The 20,243-nt window shown below is 44.6% G+C and overlaps 5 protein-coding genes across 7 annotated transcripts in view; 2 read left to right on the top strand and 3 right to left on the bottom strand.

Annotated features, from left to right (window-relative positions):
• The window catches only part of LOC120458622 (rap guanine nucleotide exchange factor 4), a 38,525-nt gene extending 38,206 nt beyond the window's left edge, over window positions 1-319 (bottom strand). The window contains exon 1 of the mRNA XM_039646336.2: window positions 195-319. The gene's annotated coding sequence lies outside the window, so the exon portion shown is untranslated. The remainder of the gene's footprint in view (window positions 1-194) is intronic.
• An 8,515-nt stretch (window positions 320-8,834) lies between these two features.
• On the top strand, window positions 8,835-10,369 carry LOC120458110 (succinate dehydrogenase [ubiquinone] iron-sulfur subunit, mitochondrial). The gene is made up of 3 exons (XM_039645640.1): window positions 8,835-9,027; window positions 9,284-9,720; window positions 9,777-10,369. The coding sequence occupies exons 1-3, from the start codon at window positions 8,965-8,967 to the stop codon at window positions 10,168-10,170; spliced, it is 894 nt and encodes a 297-aa protein (XP_039501574.1). The 5' UTR covers window positions 8,835-8,964; the 3' UTR covers window positions 10,171-10,369.
• Window positions 10,263-10,964, bottom strand: LOC120458111 (anaphase-promoting complex subunit 15A). Its single transcript, XM_039645641.2, has 3 exons — window positions 10,768-10,964; window positions 10,615-10,702; window positions 10,263-10,550 (listed from the first exon to the last, which is right to left on the bottom strand). Exons 1-3 carry the CDS (start codon window positions 10,894-10,896, stop codon window positions 10,411-10,413), a joined length of 357 nt encoding a protein of 118 aa, XP_039501575.1. The 5' UTR covers window positions 10,897-10,964; the 3' UTR covers window positions 10,263-10,410.
• A 249-nt stretch (window positions 10,965-11,213) lies between these two features.
• On the bottom strand, window positions 11,214-11,758 carry LOC120453499 (ubiquitin-like protein 5). Its single transcript, XM_039638248.1, has 3 exons — window positions 11,603-11,758; window positions 11,404-11,542; window positions 11,214-11,338 (listed from the first exon to the last, which is right to left on the bottom strand). Exons 1-3 carry the CDS (start codon window positions 11,639-11,641, stop codon window positions 11,295-11,297), a joined length of 222 nt encoding a protein of 73 aa, XP_039494182.1. The 5' UTR covers window positions 11,642-11,758; the 3' UTR covers window positions 11,214-11,294.
• Window positions 11,759-12,314: 556 nt separating this feature from the next.
• On the top strand, window positions 12,315-18,991 carry LOC120449108. Of its 3 annotated transcripts, none has more exons than XM_039631428.2 (7): window positions 12,315-12,481; window positions 13,130-13,311; window positions 14,081-14,416; window positions 14,473-15,053; window positions 16,351-17,850; window positions 17,908-18,020; window positions 18,089-18,990. In XM_039631428.2, the coding sequence occupies exons 2-7, from the start codon at window positions 13,157-13,159 to the stop codon at window positions 18,299-18,301; spliced, it is 2,898 nt and encodes a 965-aa protein (XP_039487362.1). In that variant the 5' UTR covers window positions 12,315-12,481; window positions 13,130-13,156; the 3' UTR covers window positions 18,302-18,990. The 3 variants fall into 3 exon arrangements, with proteins under 3 accessions (XP_039487362.1, XP_039487354.1, XP_039487369.1); XM_039631420.2 differs by lacking the exon at window positions 12,315-12,481 and adding an exon at window positions 12,577-13,072 and having other exon boundaries at window positions 18,089-18,991; XM_039631435.2 differs by lacking the exons at window positions 12,315-12,481; window positions 16,351-17,850; window positions 17,908-18,020; window positions 18,089-18,990 and adding exons at window positions 12,776-13,072; window positions 15,337-16,117.
• Window positions 18,992-20,243: the final 1,252 nt, after the last annotated feature.

Below are 20,243 nucleotides of genomic sequence, written 5' to 3' on the forward strand. Positions count from 1 at the left end.
CCTTTGAGTGGAGAAAACGATCAGAAGATGCAAGTAACGAGCAGAACAGTTGAGCTTCTGAAGCAGATATTATATTTGATATTTTGAAACACTTCTTTTCTGGCAAAAACGGAAAATGCACTTTCTAGTATTGAACCAATGCAAATCACCAACGAACGCAGTCCATCGAACAACTCAAATTTAACCGACTTTACCGAATATGGAACTAAACCACTTTTGAACGGCTTTCAAGCACTTGGTATATACAGTTCTAGGGTAAACATAGCAGTTCCTGACCTCCGCTGAAGCGCTATCGCGTCCGATTCATTTGGTAGTCGCGTCGCAACTGCTCGCTCGGCCGCCTTCCATTTTCCGACTTCCGAGCGGCGCGGCGCTCTTCACCACGCTCCTGTCCTGCGCCTCGCAGGTGGCTTTCCCGGCGGAGATTGGGGGTCGCGGTGGTGGGTTTTTGGAGATTACTCATTGCCGATGACTGCAGTGTTGACGGCTGCGGTGCGGTACTTTTGGCCTTGTTGTTTGTCCCCTCCGCCCCTTTCCGCCCATCACGTATTTTGGCGCGTTTTTTAGCAACAAGTTTGACAAATCTTCAGCACAGTGGGCTAAATACAAATAGTTTTGGCACATGAAATAAACAGAATTTAGAACCAAATTTAGTAGGATTAGTTAACTACGTTGGCTTTCATTGCCAACAATTTTATAATTTTAAATTTTACACTGAATTAAATATAAATAATTTCTTTCTATCAACATTAACGGTTAATATCGCATTGCGATGTGTATGAACATTTTTCTAGGATTTTTGGCTATTTGCGTTGGTGAAGAATAAAAAAGTAGAACAAAATTATTATGAATACAAAATAATTGAATTTAAATAAAGTTTATGAGCAATTTCCTTCGAATTCCTAATTCTTGTTTACCTAATTTAATCCCTTTTCAAATAATACATCACACTATATAATAATAGCCAAGATTTTTACGATTTATATGAATAACTTGCCTGCTTAGTTCAACTTGTTTAATGTGCCTTTAAAATGAAAAGGTATTCTAACCTGATATATTGTATTACAAATAATATTGCTTGCCTAGTCTGCTTTAAATTCCATGTGTTTTGACTCTATTCACTCAAATATTAAAATATTTTCACAGCACAATGTTTCAGCCACATTTGCTGCTCGCTCTTCTATTGTATCTGCTGCAGAACAAACTGTTGAGCGTAATTTTGGTGAGTCGTCGCAGTTGGCCAGCTCTTCAACAGGCTCTTGTCCGTCCGTTTGGCAGTCCGCTTGGGCGGAAAACCCACTGCTCCCGGGCGGAGCTCCCCCAAACACACGGCTGAAATTGCACATAAAATGGAATCTCAATGCGAAACAATCAACATGTCAATTAAATAATGCACACCAGCAGCGGACACAAACGGACACAACGGACAGAATTTACGGAGCGAGTGCGTGGACACTCGGACTTTTGGTCACTTGGACATTCACTGACGGCTTGTCACATTCAGCAAATGAATCAACGGCGATTCAGTCGTGTGGGCTCCTGAAAAGGTGCAAAAATGCAAAGCTTTTCATTTGTTTTCCACCTTTCCGGGGGCTGCCTCTGCTGCTGTGGTCGCCGCCACAATATTTACGACACTCTCGAGTGCCTTTATTTCCGCATGAATCATTCCCAGTTTCGGTTCCAGCTCCACAGGCTGCCACAACGCGTATAAATTCTTGGCCTTTTCTTTAGCTCTTAATGCACAGAGCGAAAAATAGTTAAGATGGATCGTAGACTAGTATTTGATATGTATTTCTTTATATACACTTAGAGTAAGTGCTTAAATATAGAGGAGCTATTTGCAAATCTAAGATGAAGTTTTTTTTTAATATCTTATAATTTGACATAATTAACGATCAAGCTATAAAGTTCATTCATCAAAGTTGACTGCTTAAGAAATATAATTTAATAGAACTAGTAGACTGTTTTCCCTGTGTTGCAGAGGGGTTTTAAGTTCTTGGTTCATGGGGTTCGCCTGTCGCATTTTTTATGAACCTCCCCCAAGTCGACAGGACCATCATAGACATTTTTTCGGGCTCGCCATTGCGGAATGAATTCCAGGAATTTAACGGCCGCTTTGCCTGTTGAATATGTCATCACATGGGGATGATAAAAGTCTGCTCCATGCGTCCTGCTCCACCAGACACAACACAACACAACGCCCCGTCGGTAATTATGATAAATGCGATATTAATAAACTCCGCTGGTGGGCGCGGCTGGCGTTAAAGGCCTTCATGGCCACGTTCGAACTCTTGGCCGTCTCTAATGCATTTTCTTTCATCATCACGCATGTAGCAGCCGTTCTTATGGCGCTTTCTGCCACCTTGATTGTCGCCCATTAGCAGAAAATGCTGTTGTATGTACATGGATCGACCTGTTAGGAAGTCGCTTTTAAAGTCCTTGTCCAGGACTTTGCCTCCCCATTCTCAGCCAGTCGCTTCAAAAGTCAGTCACCAGATCCGTGGGAACGTGTTTACGACCCGATTGCACTTTCCCCACCTCCACTGGCTGATGTCATTAGTATGGCATGTGTGCTACACTGGCTCTTTAGTTGCATTAATGGTTATTCAATCAGCGTTTAACGCAAATTGCCTATTAAAGCTGTCTTGTCTTCCTGTGCCCCCCTTCATGCAAATGTTTGCGTATTATGGCCATGTAATTTGATTAGCTGATAAATGAGGTAACGCCAGCGCACGTGCAATTAGGAACGCCAGGGCCACTGCCTCCATGTTTTGACTGGCTAATAAGGCACTCGAATATGCCTCAGAATTCTGATAGATTCACCAGAATCTATCTACATCTAGTGCACCAGTGGACCAACGTGTAGCACACATTTGGGCGCAACTCAAGTGGCTGTTGTACTCGCTCTGTGCGAATATTTATGTCTGCCTGTCGGCATTTTCAAGAAGGCGTGTTAAGTATTGTTGTTGCGAATCAGAGAATGGTTTTAAGTGGTTCAACACATTGCACTTTGGGGATATGTATTATGTATTTAGCATTTTAATTGCCTTAAAAACACTAATTGGCGCGGACTTATCTGCATTTTAATTTGTTAAACCCTTAAGGACGTTTATGCTTTACCACAATCACTGAATTTCATCTTATCAGCATAATCCTGGTAAGTTTAGCTAAATAGGTTAGTTTCCACAGAAAACCCAATGCAAATACTTAATTAGTGGCCAAGAGATTTCCTGTCAATACCCGCTGCCATTCGACAAATACGCGCAAATCAAAAGTTAATAGACGCGATTGAGTCTCTGTCATTTGCATTCAACCAAAAACTTGATTATCCGCACGATTTACGGAGCGCAATTGTGGGCGGATTGGCGGAGTGGCAGAGTGGCGGATGCGGATGGAGTGAGCGGACTGTGTGCTTAATGAGCTTAGTGAAATGTGTGCTTAAAATTAACTTTCAGCCAGCAGTCCCGTAACTGCAAATTGCCCCCGCCGTCATCGTTCTCCCAGTCTGTCGCCTTGGCAGCTGTTGCTCAGTCAGACATGGTTCATGGCTCATAATTACGCATTCAATTCGGCAGGCAGCTAGCTCCAAAGCCCTAGCTGAAGCTGGCCAAATCGCAAAAGGGTCGTCGTCGTCGTCGTCGTCGTCGCCCGAAACTGCTTTAATAATTAAGTCGCTTGAACATCAAGACATCGTGTCGGACAACAATAAAGCCAGGACAAACAGGAGGTCCTTGGAGTGGAGCTAGCACTTCGCCAGGGGTCCAGTTGGCGATGTCGTCTGCCAGGCGAAATCCTGCGACTGCAGCCCGTTTGGTACCAGTAGAAACTAATTTCTCGCCTTGCTGCACATAATTTTATGCAATTGTTTTCCCATTAAATTCTACGCTGTCAGTGCCACGGCAAACCCGCATGATGCGTGCCACTTGGCTGAGTGGCATTTGCATGTGGGGCAGCTTTTCGGCCGAGTCTCCGGGTCTCCGGTTGGCGGAAGCAATTGAGTTCCAGAACGCATCCGCTGTACGTCGTTAATCGATTTGGGCATCACTTTCCAAGCGCCTTCATCTTGCTGTACTTAAAATTTTTATTATTTGCTTTCAGACGGCACCACGTGGCGGATACTTGATGTACACAAGTGGGACGTTAATCGCCCCATAATTGGATTAATTAACGGCCGGCAACGAAACGCCATTAATAGGGCAGAGCCCCAACGCAACTCACACCCCTGTGCCGGCCACCTTGGAGTGGCAAGTTCAATGGCGTTCGGCTTTAAGCCCTAATGGGTTCTTCGACTGGGGAAAGCGTACCATATCGGGTGCATTGAACGGCGCACCATCTGCCACCTCCATCGGCATTGGCCAGCACACGGCACACGGCACACAGCACAGAAGAAACGGAATTGGAAAACCGAAACCAATTTACATTTTGTTTACCTTTTAACCTCTTTGCCTTTGACAGCGATGCGCCAGTGCCTAGGCAGTTTATCCTGGGAATCTATCTACTGTTTTCAAATAATTTTCAATTTCATTGCACTCCTTTAAAGCAAGCTAAACCTAATGTCCCAGCATTTCTTAAGTTCTTTTGTTCTGTTCATAATTTTAGATGGAGTAGCATTGTGGCATTAGTATGCTTACCATTAAATCAAATAAATGATATTTAAAAATTCCAGTTAAGACACCCCTTCTGCGCTGACATATCCCTGCTCCTTTCAAGCTCCCTGTGCAAATATTTTACACGTCATTTGTAGCACGCCACCTCTGGTTTTTTGCCGCCTTCTCTGGCTTTGAATAGCTGGAATTTATCGCTTAACTCCGCACAGCAGCTGAATCCTGTGGCATGGGGCTCGGTGTGGGATAGAAAAGGCTTTCAAACTGAGTGTGTAAGTTTTAATTTTATTTTCTCACTTCATTTGGAGGGTTTGCCTGGACTCCGCTTCGGCGACTCCAACACTTTGCATACATTTGCATAAGTACTCCGGCAGTTTAAGCAAGCTGTCCGGGAAGTTAATAAACAGGATTCGCCTCTTGCTCGGCTGATTTTGGATGGCGAAGGAATCTGATTTCCAGGAATTGCGTCCAGGTGTCAGACGGCTGATTATTTGTGGCTTATTGCGTTAATGTGAAGCTTATCGCTTGGAAATCGCTTTAACATTTTATGAGAGAGGCCATAGCGTCCTTGGAACTCCCAGCCAGCGCCCATCTGCAAGGCTTTTTGATTAGCCAGTTCCCGGGCACATAAGCAAATACCGTGCAAATATCACATTTGACGGGGGCTGTTTGGCTTTGTTTGCCTATTTAATCAAAGCAGCCCGGTGGCCATTAGGCGCACAAATATTGCCCAGGACTCCGTGTTGTTTTGCCATCGCAAATACGCAACATAAACATGAACAAGGCTGACCGGCGAGCAGTTATCTTTGACCCACTTTCGACTGGCGTGCTCCTAAACGCTTTGCTCGCAGACAGACAAATTAGTTTGAATTATTCACGATGCCTTGCAGATGCTCATCAAGGACGAAAACAACATAACATAATTAGTTTGCAGTGAAATCTCGTCTTCAAAAGTTGATTGCTCCTTTACAATACCAATTATGTATATCGCAGCACGGAACATAAACACCTTTGATAGGAAACTGCACACTACAAGTTTTAATACTCATTCAAGTTAATTATATTAGTTGAGCAACACAACTCGCCCTACACCATCATCACTACGAGAATCTGAGACCTCTTAAGTTGTTTCATTTTATTCGCACACATGCTTGTGGCGATTCTCAGAACATTTAGCTGGTTTTAGCTTGATTTTTGTACCTTCTCCGGACGACGGCTCCGATTACGTTGTAGCACTGGAACAACAGTGTCGGCTGCAGCAGGAGGAGCACAATGGAGGTGGCGCTACGTGATGCCATCGGATATATCTTCCTGTGCGTGCCTAGAGTGGCAGAAAAGAGAGCCACGACAATGGGACTACCCTCTCAAACTGCCGCGCCTAATGCGCTTTTGATAACCTGGCCAAGATGTCTGAGCCGCGTGACATCTTTGTTGCCGTCGTCGGCAGTGTCGCCAGCAGGTTGGTAAATAGTTTTGCCGGCAACTCGACTTCCCCGGTGGCTTTTCCCTGTTTTACTGCCCCTTTCTCGCATTGCAACAGCCCCGGAGTTGGGCTAAATTAAAAAGCGTCCATCAAGCATTTCCCCAGCGAAATTGCAGCCGGACTGCGTTGGAGTGCCGAAGGCAACAGGGCTTTGTATATTCCTGTTTTTACTTCGCAGGCAGGTGCTTCGATTCTCAGGCTCGTCCTGCTTCATTGACGATGGAGCTTTAAAATATTCCGCATTCAGGAAAAGAAGAGCGAAAATACAAACTCGATTTATATTAAACAACAAGATTTTACACTGGGGTCCTTAATGTTGAAAAACTTCTTTTCAATATCTCTCAATTTAAGCTGAATGTAAACTATTGAGCATTTTACCCAGTGCTTAGATTGATGTATCATGATGTATCCAATTAATTAATCCATTGCCTGAGATATAATGTATATATTTTTGCCCAATTGTTGCCAATACGAGGTAATTTTCATTGATTTCCGGGTATTTTAAGGGCGTTTTGGGTGTCAAGTTCGAAACGAGCGCGGTCTATGTTTTTTTTGGTGGGGATTTTCCCCATAAATAATTTATTGGAACATGTAACAGAAGTGCGTCAAGTGGTAGCCCCGCTCCACCGCACCCGCATTGGATTACACGAGGGGATGTGGACGCGTCTGCCGCATTTCGCCGGAGTGGATGTATATTTTTTATGGCACCCCGGGGAAATGACGTACTATGAGTGGCGGTTTAATACACAAAACTTTGGCAATATTGTCGCACAGTTAGCGCGGATACACATACCAACCATAATACCACTCCATGCCATATCACACCCATGCCAGGCAACCCACGGCAGGCGATACAGACTTGTAGCCAGACAAATGTGCGAATAAATGGGCTATTTTTGTGCGGCCTGTTTCTATTGTTAGCAAAGTTATTCAATCTCTTTACACCCACACACACACACACACACACTTGGACACCACGAATTGCAAATAAATGCTTGGTGTATCAACAAATCGATCATTTTTCCGCAGTTAAGCTGAAATCATTGAGTGAGTGAAAGTTCGGCCAAGGCCCCAAAATAAAGATTTAAAGCAAACAAATGCGGTGTGTATCTGGCGTGGCCTGCGTCACTCCGAAAATGGCACACGCAAATAAAGTTAAAGAGCGGAAAACGAGCTGAGGACCTGGAACTTTATGAAGTATACGCCCATTTGGCCCATCAGATAAGCTGATGCTGGCCCTATTGATTCCGGCCATCTTTCTCGTCCCACAAAAGTAGGCAACAGTTGGGGCGCAAGCTTGATTAATTACCCTACTTTCCTTAGACATTCGCATTTGCATTAGCAGCTCTTACATTGAAATCAATACAACCCACACGACGCACAGGCAAAAATGATTCGTTTCACAAATCTATTATGATTATTATGTTATATGACCTTTTGCTTTCATTATTTCGAACATGTTCAGTGTTGTTTTTTTGAAAAATTCTTGTCACATTCAGAACTTGAGTGTCTTTTCTCCCAGTGTGCAAGCGATGTTTCCAAGGGCCTTTTTTATGACCTCACTTTCGCCCCTTTGTGCTTGGCCGAGTAGACAAATAAAATCCTCCTCTTCACTCTCCTCGAACGGTTTTATTTAAGTTTCGCGCTCATTGTTTTTATTTGCTTTTAATAGGCGGACGAGGAGTTGTGGCCGGAATCCAACCTTCGGTGGCAACTTTAGTGGCTGCCTGTGTTTGCTTAAGCATTGAAAAAGTTTTTCCCGCCGCTTTCTTCGCAGGCGGCGGCTCATAAAGCAAACTGTAGACCCACTCACCTTTCACTTCAGCTGGGCTTTCCATTTCTAGGTGCGAATGATAAAGGCGGGCCGGGAAAGCCCGCAAACTTTTCCCAACAACAGGTCGCTGAACAATTGACAAAGGCGACGTAATGCTGTCCAGGGTTTGCCAATCGCGATTTAAAAAGTTTTACATAATAGTTGGGCAAGGCTCCATGGGTATCTCCAGTACCAGAAGTATAAAGCCATTAAAATATTAACAAAATGCAAGAGAACGCTGTAGTCGAGTTTCTCGACTATCAAATACAGGAGGAGTGCCAGGGAGAGTTTAAACATTTTGTCGGCATTTAAATATAAAATGAAATGAAAATTAGTGAAATTTAAGAGAAATATTTCAAAAGTTTGGATAGACATGGTCAGATCGTCTCGGCTTGAGATCCTGATTAAGAAAATATATATTCAATAGTGACGGAAACGATTCCTTCTACCTGTTACATACTTCTTATCGGATCTAGTATGCCATTTTATTATAAGGCTATAAAAACTCTCTTAACTAGTGATAAGTGCTTCTTCAGCGCTTCGTGTATTCTTATATATATTAATTTTTCTGGCAAAGAAATTGTTTCCAAGTCTTAGTAGCTTTTGCTAGAAATAGGATTCAATCCAGTTTTAACATTCGCCATATTTTGCATACTTTAGAATTTCCCAGACCAGAGTTTAACTTGCTTCCCCATCCATCTCTTGTAGTATAGGCTTTTTACTTTAGCAGAAGCGTTATTCTGTTAAGGTTTTATATGGTAATTGAAGCAAGAATGATTTTGTTCCTTAATAGTCTAAACAGTTTAATAGTCTAAGAAATGAGTGTTTTGCTATTCAAATACACAAATACGTTACAAGCAGAGTGACCAGAGCGTGCATTCCTTTCGTGGTATATTTTAGTGCGTGCCCCGTGTCCCAGCTCTTGACTCCACTACGGCCACACTGATTTCTCAGTTTCGTGCAACTTTTTGTACGCAAATAAGAAAAACACTGATTTTGCTCGCAGGCAAATCGATAATTGCAAACGCAGTGCCGTTTCAATTGCAGCAGCAACCGCAACGAAAATGTTGGCGACCGAGGCGAGACAGATCCTGAGCCGCGTGGGCTCCCTGGTGGCCAGGAACCAGGTGAGGAGTACGCGGTGGCCCAGTGCACTTCTGGCCAAGATTTCAGGGGCGTGGCGGGGGCGCAGGCGGCTTTTGGGCCGCACTATTATATAAGGCGGAAATAGGTGGTCCGGGATACAAACATCACAGATAAACACGCAAACTGCACTCCCTAATTGGGGGAACTGCCAACTGGCATAAGCTGTTATGTAAACCTTTTTTCAGCAGCACCTAAAATGGATAAAATTGGTAATAGCGTGATTATCCGTACTTCCAGCTGCGTGCCATTAGTAATGGCACCGCCCAACTGGAGCAGCAGGCGCAGCCCAAGGAGGCCCAGGAGCCGCAAATCAAGAAGTTTGAGATCTACCGCTGGAATCCAGACAACGCTGGCGAGAAGCCGTACATGCAGACCTACGAGGTGGACCTGCGCGAGTGCGGACCCATGGTGCTGGACGCGCTCATCAAGATCAAGAACGAGATGGACCCCACGCTCACCTTTAGGCGCTCCTGCCGCGAGGGCATCTGCGGCTCATGCGCCATGAACATTGGCGGCACTAACACGCTGGCTTGCATCAGCAAGATCGACATCAACACCTCCAAGTCCCTGAAGGTGTACCCCCTGCCCCACATGTACGTGGTGCGCGACTTGGTTCCGGACATGAACAACTTCTACGAACAGTACCGCAACATCCAGCCCTGGCTGCAGCGCAAGTGAGTGTGAGCTATCCCTCCATACTGGGATATCACTAATACCACGACCTTTGTAGGAACGAGGCGGGCGAGAAGAAGGGCAAGGCCCAGTACCTGCAGTCCGTCGAGGACCGCTCCAAGTTGGACGGCCTCTACGAGTGCATCCTGTGCGCCTGCTGCTCCACCTCGTGTCCCTCGTACTGGTGGAATGCCGAGAAGTACCTGGGTCCCGCCGTGCTGATGCAGGCCTACCGCTGGATCATCGACTCGCGTGACGAGAACTCCGCCGAGCGTCTGAGCAAGTTGAAGGACCCCTTCAGCGTCTACCGGTGCCACACGATCATGAACTGCACGCGCACCTGCCCCAAGGGCCTCAATCCCGGTCGGGCCATCGCCGAGATCAAGAAGTTGCTCTCGGGCCTGGCCTCCAAGCCGGCTCCAAAGCTGGAGACGGCGGCGCTCCACAAGTAGGGCCCAAGTCCTGTAAACCCAGTTTGTCACCCGCTGTCCTTAACCAGTGAGCTAAGTTTCCGAAAATATGTACTGGAGACTCCTCCAGCCAATATGCTTACTATGTTATAATTTATTTAAGCCTAAAGTATCCGACACTTGTTACTACAGTTTGTAAAGGGAACAAAACGCGAAAATAAATAATTGTGTATCTACCAGACGGGCAACATTTTAAGTGGCAATTCCAGAGCCAAAGATCATTCAGGGAGCAGTGGGCGAGGTCTCGTCGTTCATCTGGATGTCGTCGGCGGAGTAAAAGTCCTGGGTGACCGGAATGACGCGGTCGTTCGTCTCGTCATCCTCCTCATCGTGACTGTCCGTGTCCTCGCTGTCGTCGTTGGCTGCACGAGGGGAATAAGGTGGAGAAATAGTGATAATCCGAATGGAGTGTCCTACTAAACTCACCATCCTCGTCGTCGGTCTCAATTCCGGGTATGGTGAGCATCTTGCCCAGCGGCTGCAGATCTGTGCCGGCAGTTTTAAGGGACTCTCGCTATATGGACAGTTTATAACAACAGAATTATACAGAAAGCGGTGTCTTGTCTTGATAACACTCACCCAGTTGCTCCTTTCATCCTCGTAACGCCGCGTCTGCGATTCTTCGTTTACGGAGGCAGGAGCCATGTCCAACCAGTAGCGATTGGCCACGGAGACTTTGAGCGTGGGAAAGAACGGAATCATGGACATTCTTAAAGGTAACTTGAATACGCTGTTTTCAATATTTGTTGTTCTCTGGACGCCTTTGACGCGATCTGGCAACGCCGCTACAGACGGTGAAATATACCACTTTTTCAGGAGCGCAGTTAAAAGGGGTTCATTAAACACAATTTGCAAATTTTGCAATTTTATTTCAACCTTTGTTTATTAATAATGAAAATAAAATGGACATCTTATTTAGCTAGTTTAAGCAATAATACTTATATTTGTTGAGATACCCTTACTGTTGCAAGTCGCACCTAAGTATCAGAACATAACCCATACAAATAATATGCACAAAGAACACATTCAATTTTTGTTTTATTTATTAAAGACGCTAAAAAAAAATTTGGTTAAACTCGATTCAGTGACGATATTCCCTTGCAGTATTATTGGTAGTAAAGTTCCAGGTTCATGCCATCGTGGATTTCATCTGAGAAAGCGAGCAACAAATGGGGCTAAAGCAATGAGTTACAAGAAGACTACTTAAGGGCTTACAGTCGGATAGACGAATCGGATCCTTGTAGATCGTGTACCACTTCTTCAGGACAATTTTCTCGTGCTTTGTACCCGTTTGTGCCGCGATTAGCTTCTTGAGGTCCCCGATCGTGTCGTCCGGGTTGCACTTGACGCGTACCTGCGTATTAAACGTTGTTTTATGATGCTTGAAGTTTGCTATAGCTTCTTAGGTACTTACCTTCTTGCCAAGACGATCATTACACGTTATTTCAATCATATTTTATGATTTGAAAGAAAAATCACAACAAGAAACCCTCTTGATTTGTTGTGGTATTATTGTTTAGGGTTGTCAGCTACCCTTAACCGGATATCGAGTTGTTTGACCCATCGCCTAATTGTCCTCGGTGCTATCGATATTTCATTGAGTCATAAATAAATATAATTTTAAACACGTTCAAAAAACTAATATGTATATAGTAAGAGGAAATAATAAGATTAGAAATTTGAAGTGTACTTTATATCCTTAGAAACACTTTCACATCCCCGAGAAACGGTTAGAATGTTTAAAAGATTTAAATTTAGGTTTAACTTTTCTTCGATTTTCTTCTTGTTAACCAAACCATAATTCTGCTGTTTCGCTATTTATCTGCGGAATTTCATTTTTGTCCTATTATTTTATTGTAACAATTTAAGGCTCCGTCGTACAAAATCACTAAGACTTTTAGGCAGAAAATAATGTAAACGCGGAACCTAAAAAAATTTAGGATTCTCTACAAGACAACAAGACAACTTAAAAAAAAAGTGCCGAAATATTTCTGCTTTCCAACAATCTCTTGAATTTGAAAATTAAATTTCGTTGCTCCTCCTGAACGATTATTTCACGATGCCAATAATCGATAGGTGGTGAATCGTCGATGTCTGTTAACAATAATCGATGTGTTTTCTCCATCCACAATCCAATCCATTCGAATTTTTTCGCCGCTCGGAAAAGACGTGATTTTCTCGTTGTGACAGTGGAGACTATTTTTAAATCGTTTGCGGGGCTGGCAAAAAACCTCATATTCATATATTAAATCGGAGAAATTCATTAGTGCGGCACTATCAAATATATTACTAAGTATGTGCCATATTTGCGGGCGAACTGCCTCAAGCGTGGTGCCCAGTTTTTGTTTGTGTGACTTATGTGTACACATATGTGCGTTATGACGCAGCTGTGGAAAACTTGTTTGGGTTTCCATTTCACCGAATCAACGAATATTTGCGCCAGTACTACGAACTCATTTTGGGCAGAAAACCCATTGTATTGATTATCGCGTGTTGTTTGTGTATGGCGTGGTCCGCCGGAGCACCCTGTACCGTGTTCCCCGACCCTGGAGTTCGGGCGTCGTTTTCGGCTGTGTGGCCCACCACCAATTGATCCACGGTCACTGGCAAGCAATTCGCGATCCGAAATGCTCCGGCCTATTTTTAGACGCGGTTTTTGCGGCCTGCCTACTTACCTCCCCAATGCATTCTAATTAAAAACTGGGCACTGCGCTCATTTCCACACGCATTGCATTGCATAATGCGGCATTAATGTGGCGGGGAAAGCTCGCTTCCAAACGCACTCAAGCGTTGAAGTAAAGAGCACATAGCGCAAATGTTTTCCAGCTGCCCAATTGTAAACAACCCACGCCTAGCACGCACACACACACACGCACTCATACGGGTTTTAATGTTTACTCCAAATAAATCGTGCCCATGTTAATTATTTTTGTCTTCGCAGGGTCCGAGCACTGAAGGGAATCTGATCATGAGCGAAGATACATACCAGATAGAAACACGTCGGCGGTCGCGTTCCAAGACCCCCTTCCTGAGGTCGAGCTGCGACCATGAGAACTGTGAGCACGCCGGTGAGGAGGGCCATGTGCACCACCTCAAGAAGAGATCGGCGGCCCCCAATGTGCAGTAAGTGTCTGGGATACTCCCAAAATAGGACTCGTGGCGAAGCCCTTTATCGCGAGCCCTTAACTCTATATTTAGCCGTTACTATTAGTAACGCTCATATTGTGAGCATTCAATGTGGTAACGAATATGGGTAGTTGGTCCCATGGTAGTTTGACTGCAGGCTGTGAGGAAATCCATTTTCATTTTGGGGAGGCAGGCCAGGAGAATTCAGAATAAACAATATATGTAACTACCGTCAAGCTGATCATTGATCAGAATCGCCTTTATGATAATTCCTATACAGTCTTGAATATTCCCATACAGACTATTCGATCCAGTTAACCAAGTTGGACTGTAGTAATACACATCCACAGCGACTGTTTGTATGCCGTGTGACGCCACCATGACGTCACCTTCTTGTTATTCAGCTCTCCGTAAATTTGAATTTCGAAGCGGGTATGAAACGAAGTCAAAGCCTCATACAGGGTGCGGCATCTGGTTCAGCTTCTGTAGTTTTTGGCGCCTATTTCGAGAGCGCCTGACCCGATCAGTCTTCAAGACTCGATGACGTCAGAAATCGTTTTCACGTATTAGACACTAAATCGAGCACGTTGGGGTGGGCTAACAGTCGTTTGCGCTGAAGGCCAGCGGCGATTATAAGCATATTTTCGTGTTTTTGTTTTGATACGCTGTACTCGTCGTTTGAAACGATTCCGAGCACGTTATCACGGACCTACTGAAATATTTCCCCCAAATCTTAACAACTGGTATCTAAAACTCTTCTTTGCAGAACGATAGTGGAGGAGCATATAGTGGAGTCGAAGAGCAGCAAGAAAACCCGGGGAAATACGTTCGCCCAGCTGACCTCAGACTACTCGAGCGACGATATGACTCCGGAGGCCAAACGCAAGCAGAGCTCGATCACGACCACAGTCACGGCAATTCTAACCAAGCGATCTGCCGGAGCCACATCGACGCCGCGAAACAGGAGCCAGCTGGAGACCACACAAAACACGCTGAACTCCGCCCAGGAAAAGCTTAACCAATCGAACGGAAACCTTAGCTCGGGAAATGTCAGCGACTATCTAGCCTACATTGAGTACAGGGATGCTGGCGAGTACTGGAAGTGAGTGAACCAATTCCGCACTTTCTAAACTGTATACTAATGATTTTACTTTGCAGCAAAACTCCCAAGACGGACTATACCTACTCAGAACTGTCCCCCCACCGGCGCCAGTTGGCGCCTGGAATTGTGGCTATGCCCAACATGTCCAGAAGAAGCCTAGAAAACCATAACGATCGAGTTAACTACATGGTCCAGCAGAACCCTGCGCAGGAGGAGTTTATCCGCCGCCGCTACCAGTCCAAGTATACCCAGCAGGTCAACTATGACTCCGCAGACGAACTGGATGCCACCTTTGGGCAGCAAAAGCAAAGCTGGTGGCTTATCCGCCTCGTTCAGCTGGTTGTTAGCAGCGTTACCACTGTGTGGAGTCGGGTGACCAATCTCTCGGCCACGGAGACGACTGCATATCAAAACTACTACGCTAAGCGCCAGCAGAGTCAACAGGTTGGACTTTGGGGAAAACTGGTACAGACCATCGGAGGAGGATTTGCGAGTTTACTGCGCTACCTGTATGTTTTCATTGGATCGGTTCTGAGTTTGGACACGTGGTTGCTGCGATCCTCGGATGCGGAAAATAAGTCGAAAAAGCGCTTCCTCATATTTTTGCTGATATTGCTGCCCTTGCTGCTGCTGTCGGGTGAGTATGCCTCTAAGCACCGTCCAATTTACGATGTAAAGTATAATATGTTAGAGCGTGTGCCCTGACCTTGAATTGGTTTGAGAATTTATGCTATATACATATAGATCACCTCCGGTGGTTTTATTTATAAACTCGTCTAGCCGTTGGCAGTCGCGTGACGCCATCGATAATTTGTTAGTAAAATCCCGCGGATCAGAGTTTAGTGGCCATGTGATGACATATTTTATTTTCCATTCGCCGTCAGCGAAGGTTAAACGCCTAATTTGCTTTGCCTTTGCAGGTCTGTTCTATTACATACACCCCAATGAAACTTTCCCACCCAAATCCCTGTCCGAATACACATTCACCCTACCTGAGTTGCCCACAATCGATGTGAGGGATTACCTGAACCAGGCGCAGTTTGAATCGGTGCGCTCTCAAGCCGCCGAGCATGCGGTCCGCGTTCGGGATTGGGCCGACGACTACATCTTGTACTTGAGAACCATCGGTCAGAACGTGGTCAACAAGGGGCGTCAGATATTTCAGGCCGACGATAAAGTCTATTATGAGCGTGTGTAGGGAACATCTGCAATGGGCAGGCTACCGCTTGGTGGTCGAACTGGTGCAGCAGTTGATTATTTAGTAGTAGTAGTTTGGTTGGGTGCAACGCCCCTTGCACTTAAGCAAATATAAGATTCTTTCTTAATGAACAATACAAGTACAAATTAAAGCATTTGATCTGTTTTTTGTCCGTCTGCTTGGCCCGCACTTTTGCGTACTTATTTTATAGTTTTTCGTCCCGCCATTTACCCATTTGGATAGGCATACCCCACATATCCCACCTTACTAACCTACACAATTCCCAACAAAATGCAACATCACAGGCTGATGGGAGAAGGATAGAGCTCGCCGTAAATTTCATTCTTTTCTACCAATTAGGGCCTTTATCCGTCTGGGTCAATGCCCTAACTAAATCTTAATTGTTGTCAAACAACGTTTAATTGTAATTTGTTCACTGTTTGCATTGTAATAGTCTATACAAATAAATCGCAAACAATTTCATACAAAACATCATGTATAAAGAAGAGTAGTTTGTTTTATTTGCCATTTGTTGGAAGTTCGCTAAATGGTAAGTAAAATGTAAACAAAGCAATATTAGTTGGCCAGAATCGAACTCTATCCTTCTGCGTTTGTGTTGGAATTACCCCAAAAGCGAGTTCCCTGTTACCTCAGTCCGATTGATATTTGAAGTTTGTGGGAACTGAAAATGTAGAAGGATTGCCAACTAATAATGCTATGTTTAATCCTTCCCCAGGATGGTCGCTGTTGCAGGAGGATCAACGTATTGCATACGTTCAGCGTGCGGAGAATCTTTTACCGCTGCCATTCGCGGTTTTCTGCTCCGTATACAGCCGTTTGTCAAATGCTGGAGCCGCCTTGAAAACTTGGATGGAAGTGCCCACCGTCATAAGTCTCCAGCAGGAAGACGAGGCCATTAAGGTAAACATGGCCAGCATTGAAAGGAACATCCAGAAGGCCTTGACTGCGGAGGAATATGAAAATATCTTAGACCATGTGAATAGCTACGTGCAGCAGTTGGTCGAACTGAAAATGAATCAGCATTCCAAGGAGCTCCCACCGCAACAGATTCAACTAATTGCTGAAATGATGAAGAGAAACCTCCAACAGATTGCCTACAAAACTGAGCTAAGCGAAAAGGATTTGGCTGATCTGGCCATAAAACTGAAGCTGGAGCTGCAAAGCTCAGGCGGTTGGCAAGATGGTGCTAAACTATCACAAGCTAACTTAGAGGAAATAACCAAGCTAGTTAAATCAAATGTTCAGCTCCACCAATCGCACAACACAATTAAACTGGACACGATTGACTTGCCGGCCCTGCTGAAGCAAATTCTATCTATGCCAGCATTGGCAGACTTCGTAGATGCTCGAATTAGTCTTCAGGTGCGAGAGCTAGAGAAAAAGGAAGGTTCTGGTTCCACAGATGCAGAAGTCCAAATTGAGCGCCTGAACAGGGAAATCGCTTTCATTAAGTTGGCTCTTTCTGACAAGCAAGCGGAGAACGCCGATCTGCACCAATCGATCAGCAATCTAAGGCTCGGGCACGAGGATTTGCTGGAACGCATAAAGCAGCACGAACTTGCCCAGGATAGGCGTTTCCATGGGCTGCTGGCTGAAATAGAAAGCAAACTATCTGCGCTTAACGATTCGCAGTTCGCTCTTCTCAACAAGCAGATCAAACTATCCCTGGTGGAAATTCTGGGCTTTAAGCAATCCACCGCTGGCGGTGCTGCTGGCCAGTTGGATGACTTCGATCTGCAGACCTGGGTGCGCAGCATGTTTGTGGCCAAGGACTACCTGGAGCAGCAGCTGCTAGAGCTGAACAAGCGCACCAACAACAACATTCGCGACGAGATCGAGCGCTCCAGCATCCTGCTGATGAGCGACATTAGCGAACGGCTCAAACGTGAGATTCTTCTGGTTGTGGAGGCCAAGCACAACGAGAGCACCAGAGCGCTGAAGGGCCATATCCGCGAGGAGGAGGTGCGCCAGATTGTGAAAACTGTGCTAGCTATTTACGATGCCGATAAGACGGGTCTGGTGGACTTCGCCCTGGAGTCGGCGGGCGGCCAAATCCTTTCCACGCGTTGCACTGAGAGCTACCAGACAAAGTCAGCCCAGATATCGGTGTTTGGAATTCCACTCTGGTATCCCACTAACACGCCGCGGGTCGCCATCTCACCCAATGTACAGCCAGGGGAGTGCTGGGCATTCCAGGGTTTTCCCGGATTCCTAGGTAAGTCGCGGCTGAATAGTAAATGCTAAGAAAGTCGTTACAGTTTCCTTCCCACAGTACTGAAGCTTAACTCGTTGGTGTACGTCACAGGATTCACCTTAGAACACATACCGAAGAGTCTATCACCCACAGGACGAATAGACTCGGCTCCTCGCAACTTCACTGTTTGGGTAAGTTTGACTTACTTAAATAGCATAGATAGTGGTCCATATTTAATACGATTTATACATTAACTCAGGGGTTGGAGCAGGAGAAGGACCCGGAACCCGTGCTGTTCGGCGAGTATCAGTTCGAAGACAATGGTGCTTCCCTTCAGTACTTTGCCGTTCAAAACCTGGACATCAAACGACAGTACCAAATCGTCGAGCTGCGGATCGAGACGAATCACGGCCAGCCCACCTATACATGCCTCTACCGGTTTCGCGTACACGGCAAGCCGGCGGCCACATAGATCTGTTTTAAGCTTTCTCTAGTGATTTAAGTTTTGCCAGGTGTACATAATGTCCGTGCCTTAAAAAGGAAACTCAACAATATCACTGCGAGATGTGGATCAAATGAACCCAACCGCTTTCAACAATGCGAACTATGTAAAAAGTAAGGCTATAGATTTTAAGTGTTTTGTATTATATCGTAGATTTAAAGTGTTTAAATCCCATTAAGGTTAACTTGTACATAGCTTATTGTTTAAGTCGGGGCTCGAGTCCAGTATCCAAATAAGTCCTATAATAACTATTAGTACTTAGTTATTTCCCTGAACTCAAGCATCGCTCCTTTAAGTCTACTCTACTTACGTAACTATATTTTTTACCATGTTTGCCATTGAAATGCGTTTTGAAGTTAATAGTCATAGTTTGTCTAAGCCACACACTTGCTTGAAATGTATAGTTTAAGCTATATTTAAGCTAAAATGTTTTACAATGAAAACATGGAAAATTCTTTTAAATGCCATAGCTATCTGAACTCACCTGTACCCCTCTAAATAAAATTGAAACTCACTGAATATCTCTATCAAACTATCGAATAAAACCTGCGTCCATCCCTCCCAATAAAAGCATCCAATTCAAGTTTTCCGTTCTCGTCGTATACGTTTTATGTCTAAAGAGTGAGCCCAAAAATAGTTTATAATTAAAAGCATAATTTTGTATTGTTTCTATAAGTTTACTTAATTGGCTTAGTTGTTTCTGCTTACTTCGTTCATTAAGGCTTTTTTTAATAATAAACACATTGCTGTGAAAAAAAAACGTGTTCTTATTCAAAATGCACGCAAAAAATTGCTGTCAAAGCCATGGGAAGTAATTAACCCCTGCCATCCGGTTTCTGTAATTAGTTATTTTTGGACGGTAGTGAAAGATTGAAAGAAAATGGAGCAAAGAAATGGTTTCAAATCTACTATCTATATTGCTATCCTTTGCTATATATATTTAGATGAATTGTCCATTTAAGTGGAATTTAAATGCATAATGACTCATTTTACTTTTGATGCAGCTGCTTATAATTTGCTAGCAATTTCCATGTTATTGTTAATCCGATTGGGCATAAATGATGTTGAAGGACTTGTGCTTCAACTTGATGAATTCATTTAGTACATTTCTGTCGCAGACTCGTCTTTGGTAATTTAATATGAAAATACCTTTGGAACGGATGTGTCGTTTCGTCTGGGGTTAATGTAAATTGTCCTTTAATTTGTTGTGCCAGGAAATTCCTGGCGCTGGCAAGTCAAAGGATTTAATCTTCAAGTGCCAGCGAAGGCATGCACTTAATTAAAGCCAGCTAGCTTGCTCAAACATGTGCTGTGATGGAGCATCCTGGAAGGCAGGACCCCGTCAAAGGGACCACCTGCGGATGAATGAAATTTCACCGAATTGAGCGACCAGGCCACTGGGTCGCCATTAGGCAGATTCCTGCCTTGCAAGGATCTGTGTGGCATAGACTGCGGCATGTCCTCGTTTGAGCCTGAATTACAGGCATTACTCAGGCGTTTGTGTAAATGCGGAAGTGCCCCGTCTACACATACGCATAAACTTTAATTGCCACTGGGGCCCGAAAACTTTTAATTTCGTGAGGCGCAGGTTCAGCATATTCATTTCGCACCTGCAGCACGCTTAATTTGTTTACACAAATCTTTCTCAAATGCCAACCACCTACGCCGGCGAGTTCCCATTGGGGAAATAAAAAATGAAACGACGCTGGCACTCTGGCACAAAACTTTCGTCCTGGAAGTTTGTAACAATTAAAATGCAGCTAAAAATAGTGACTAATGAGAAAAGTTTGCAGCAGCGGCTGTAAAAAATGAAGGCAACGCAAGTCCACTGAATCGAGAGTCGAGGCGAGTCGAGTCGAGTCGAGCAGAGTGTTTAAGTTGGCGGCAACTTTCTCTATTTTGTATTGAATTT

The sequence above is a fragment of the Drosophila santomea genome, chromosome 2L (genome assembly GCF_016746245.2).
Source record: "Drosophila santomea strain STO CAGO 1482 chromosome 2L, Prin_Dsan_1.1, whole genome shotgun sequence".
In the NCBI taxonomy this organism is placed as follows: Eukaryota; Metazoa; Arthropoda; class Insecta; order Diptera; family Drosophilidae; genus Drosophila; species Drosophila santomea.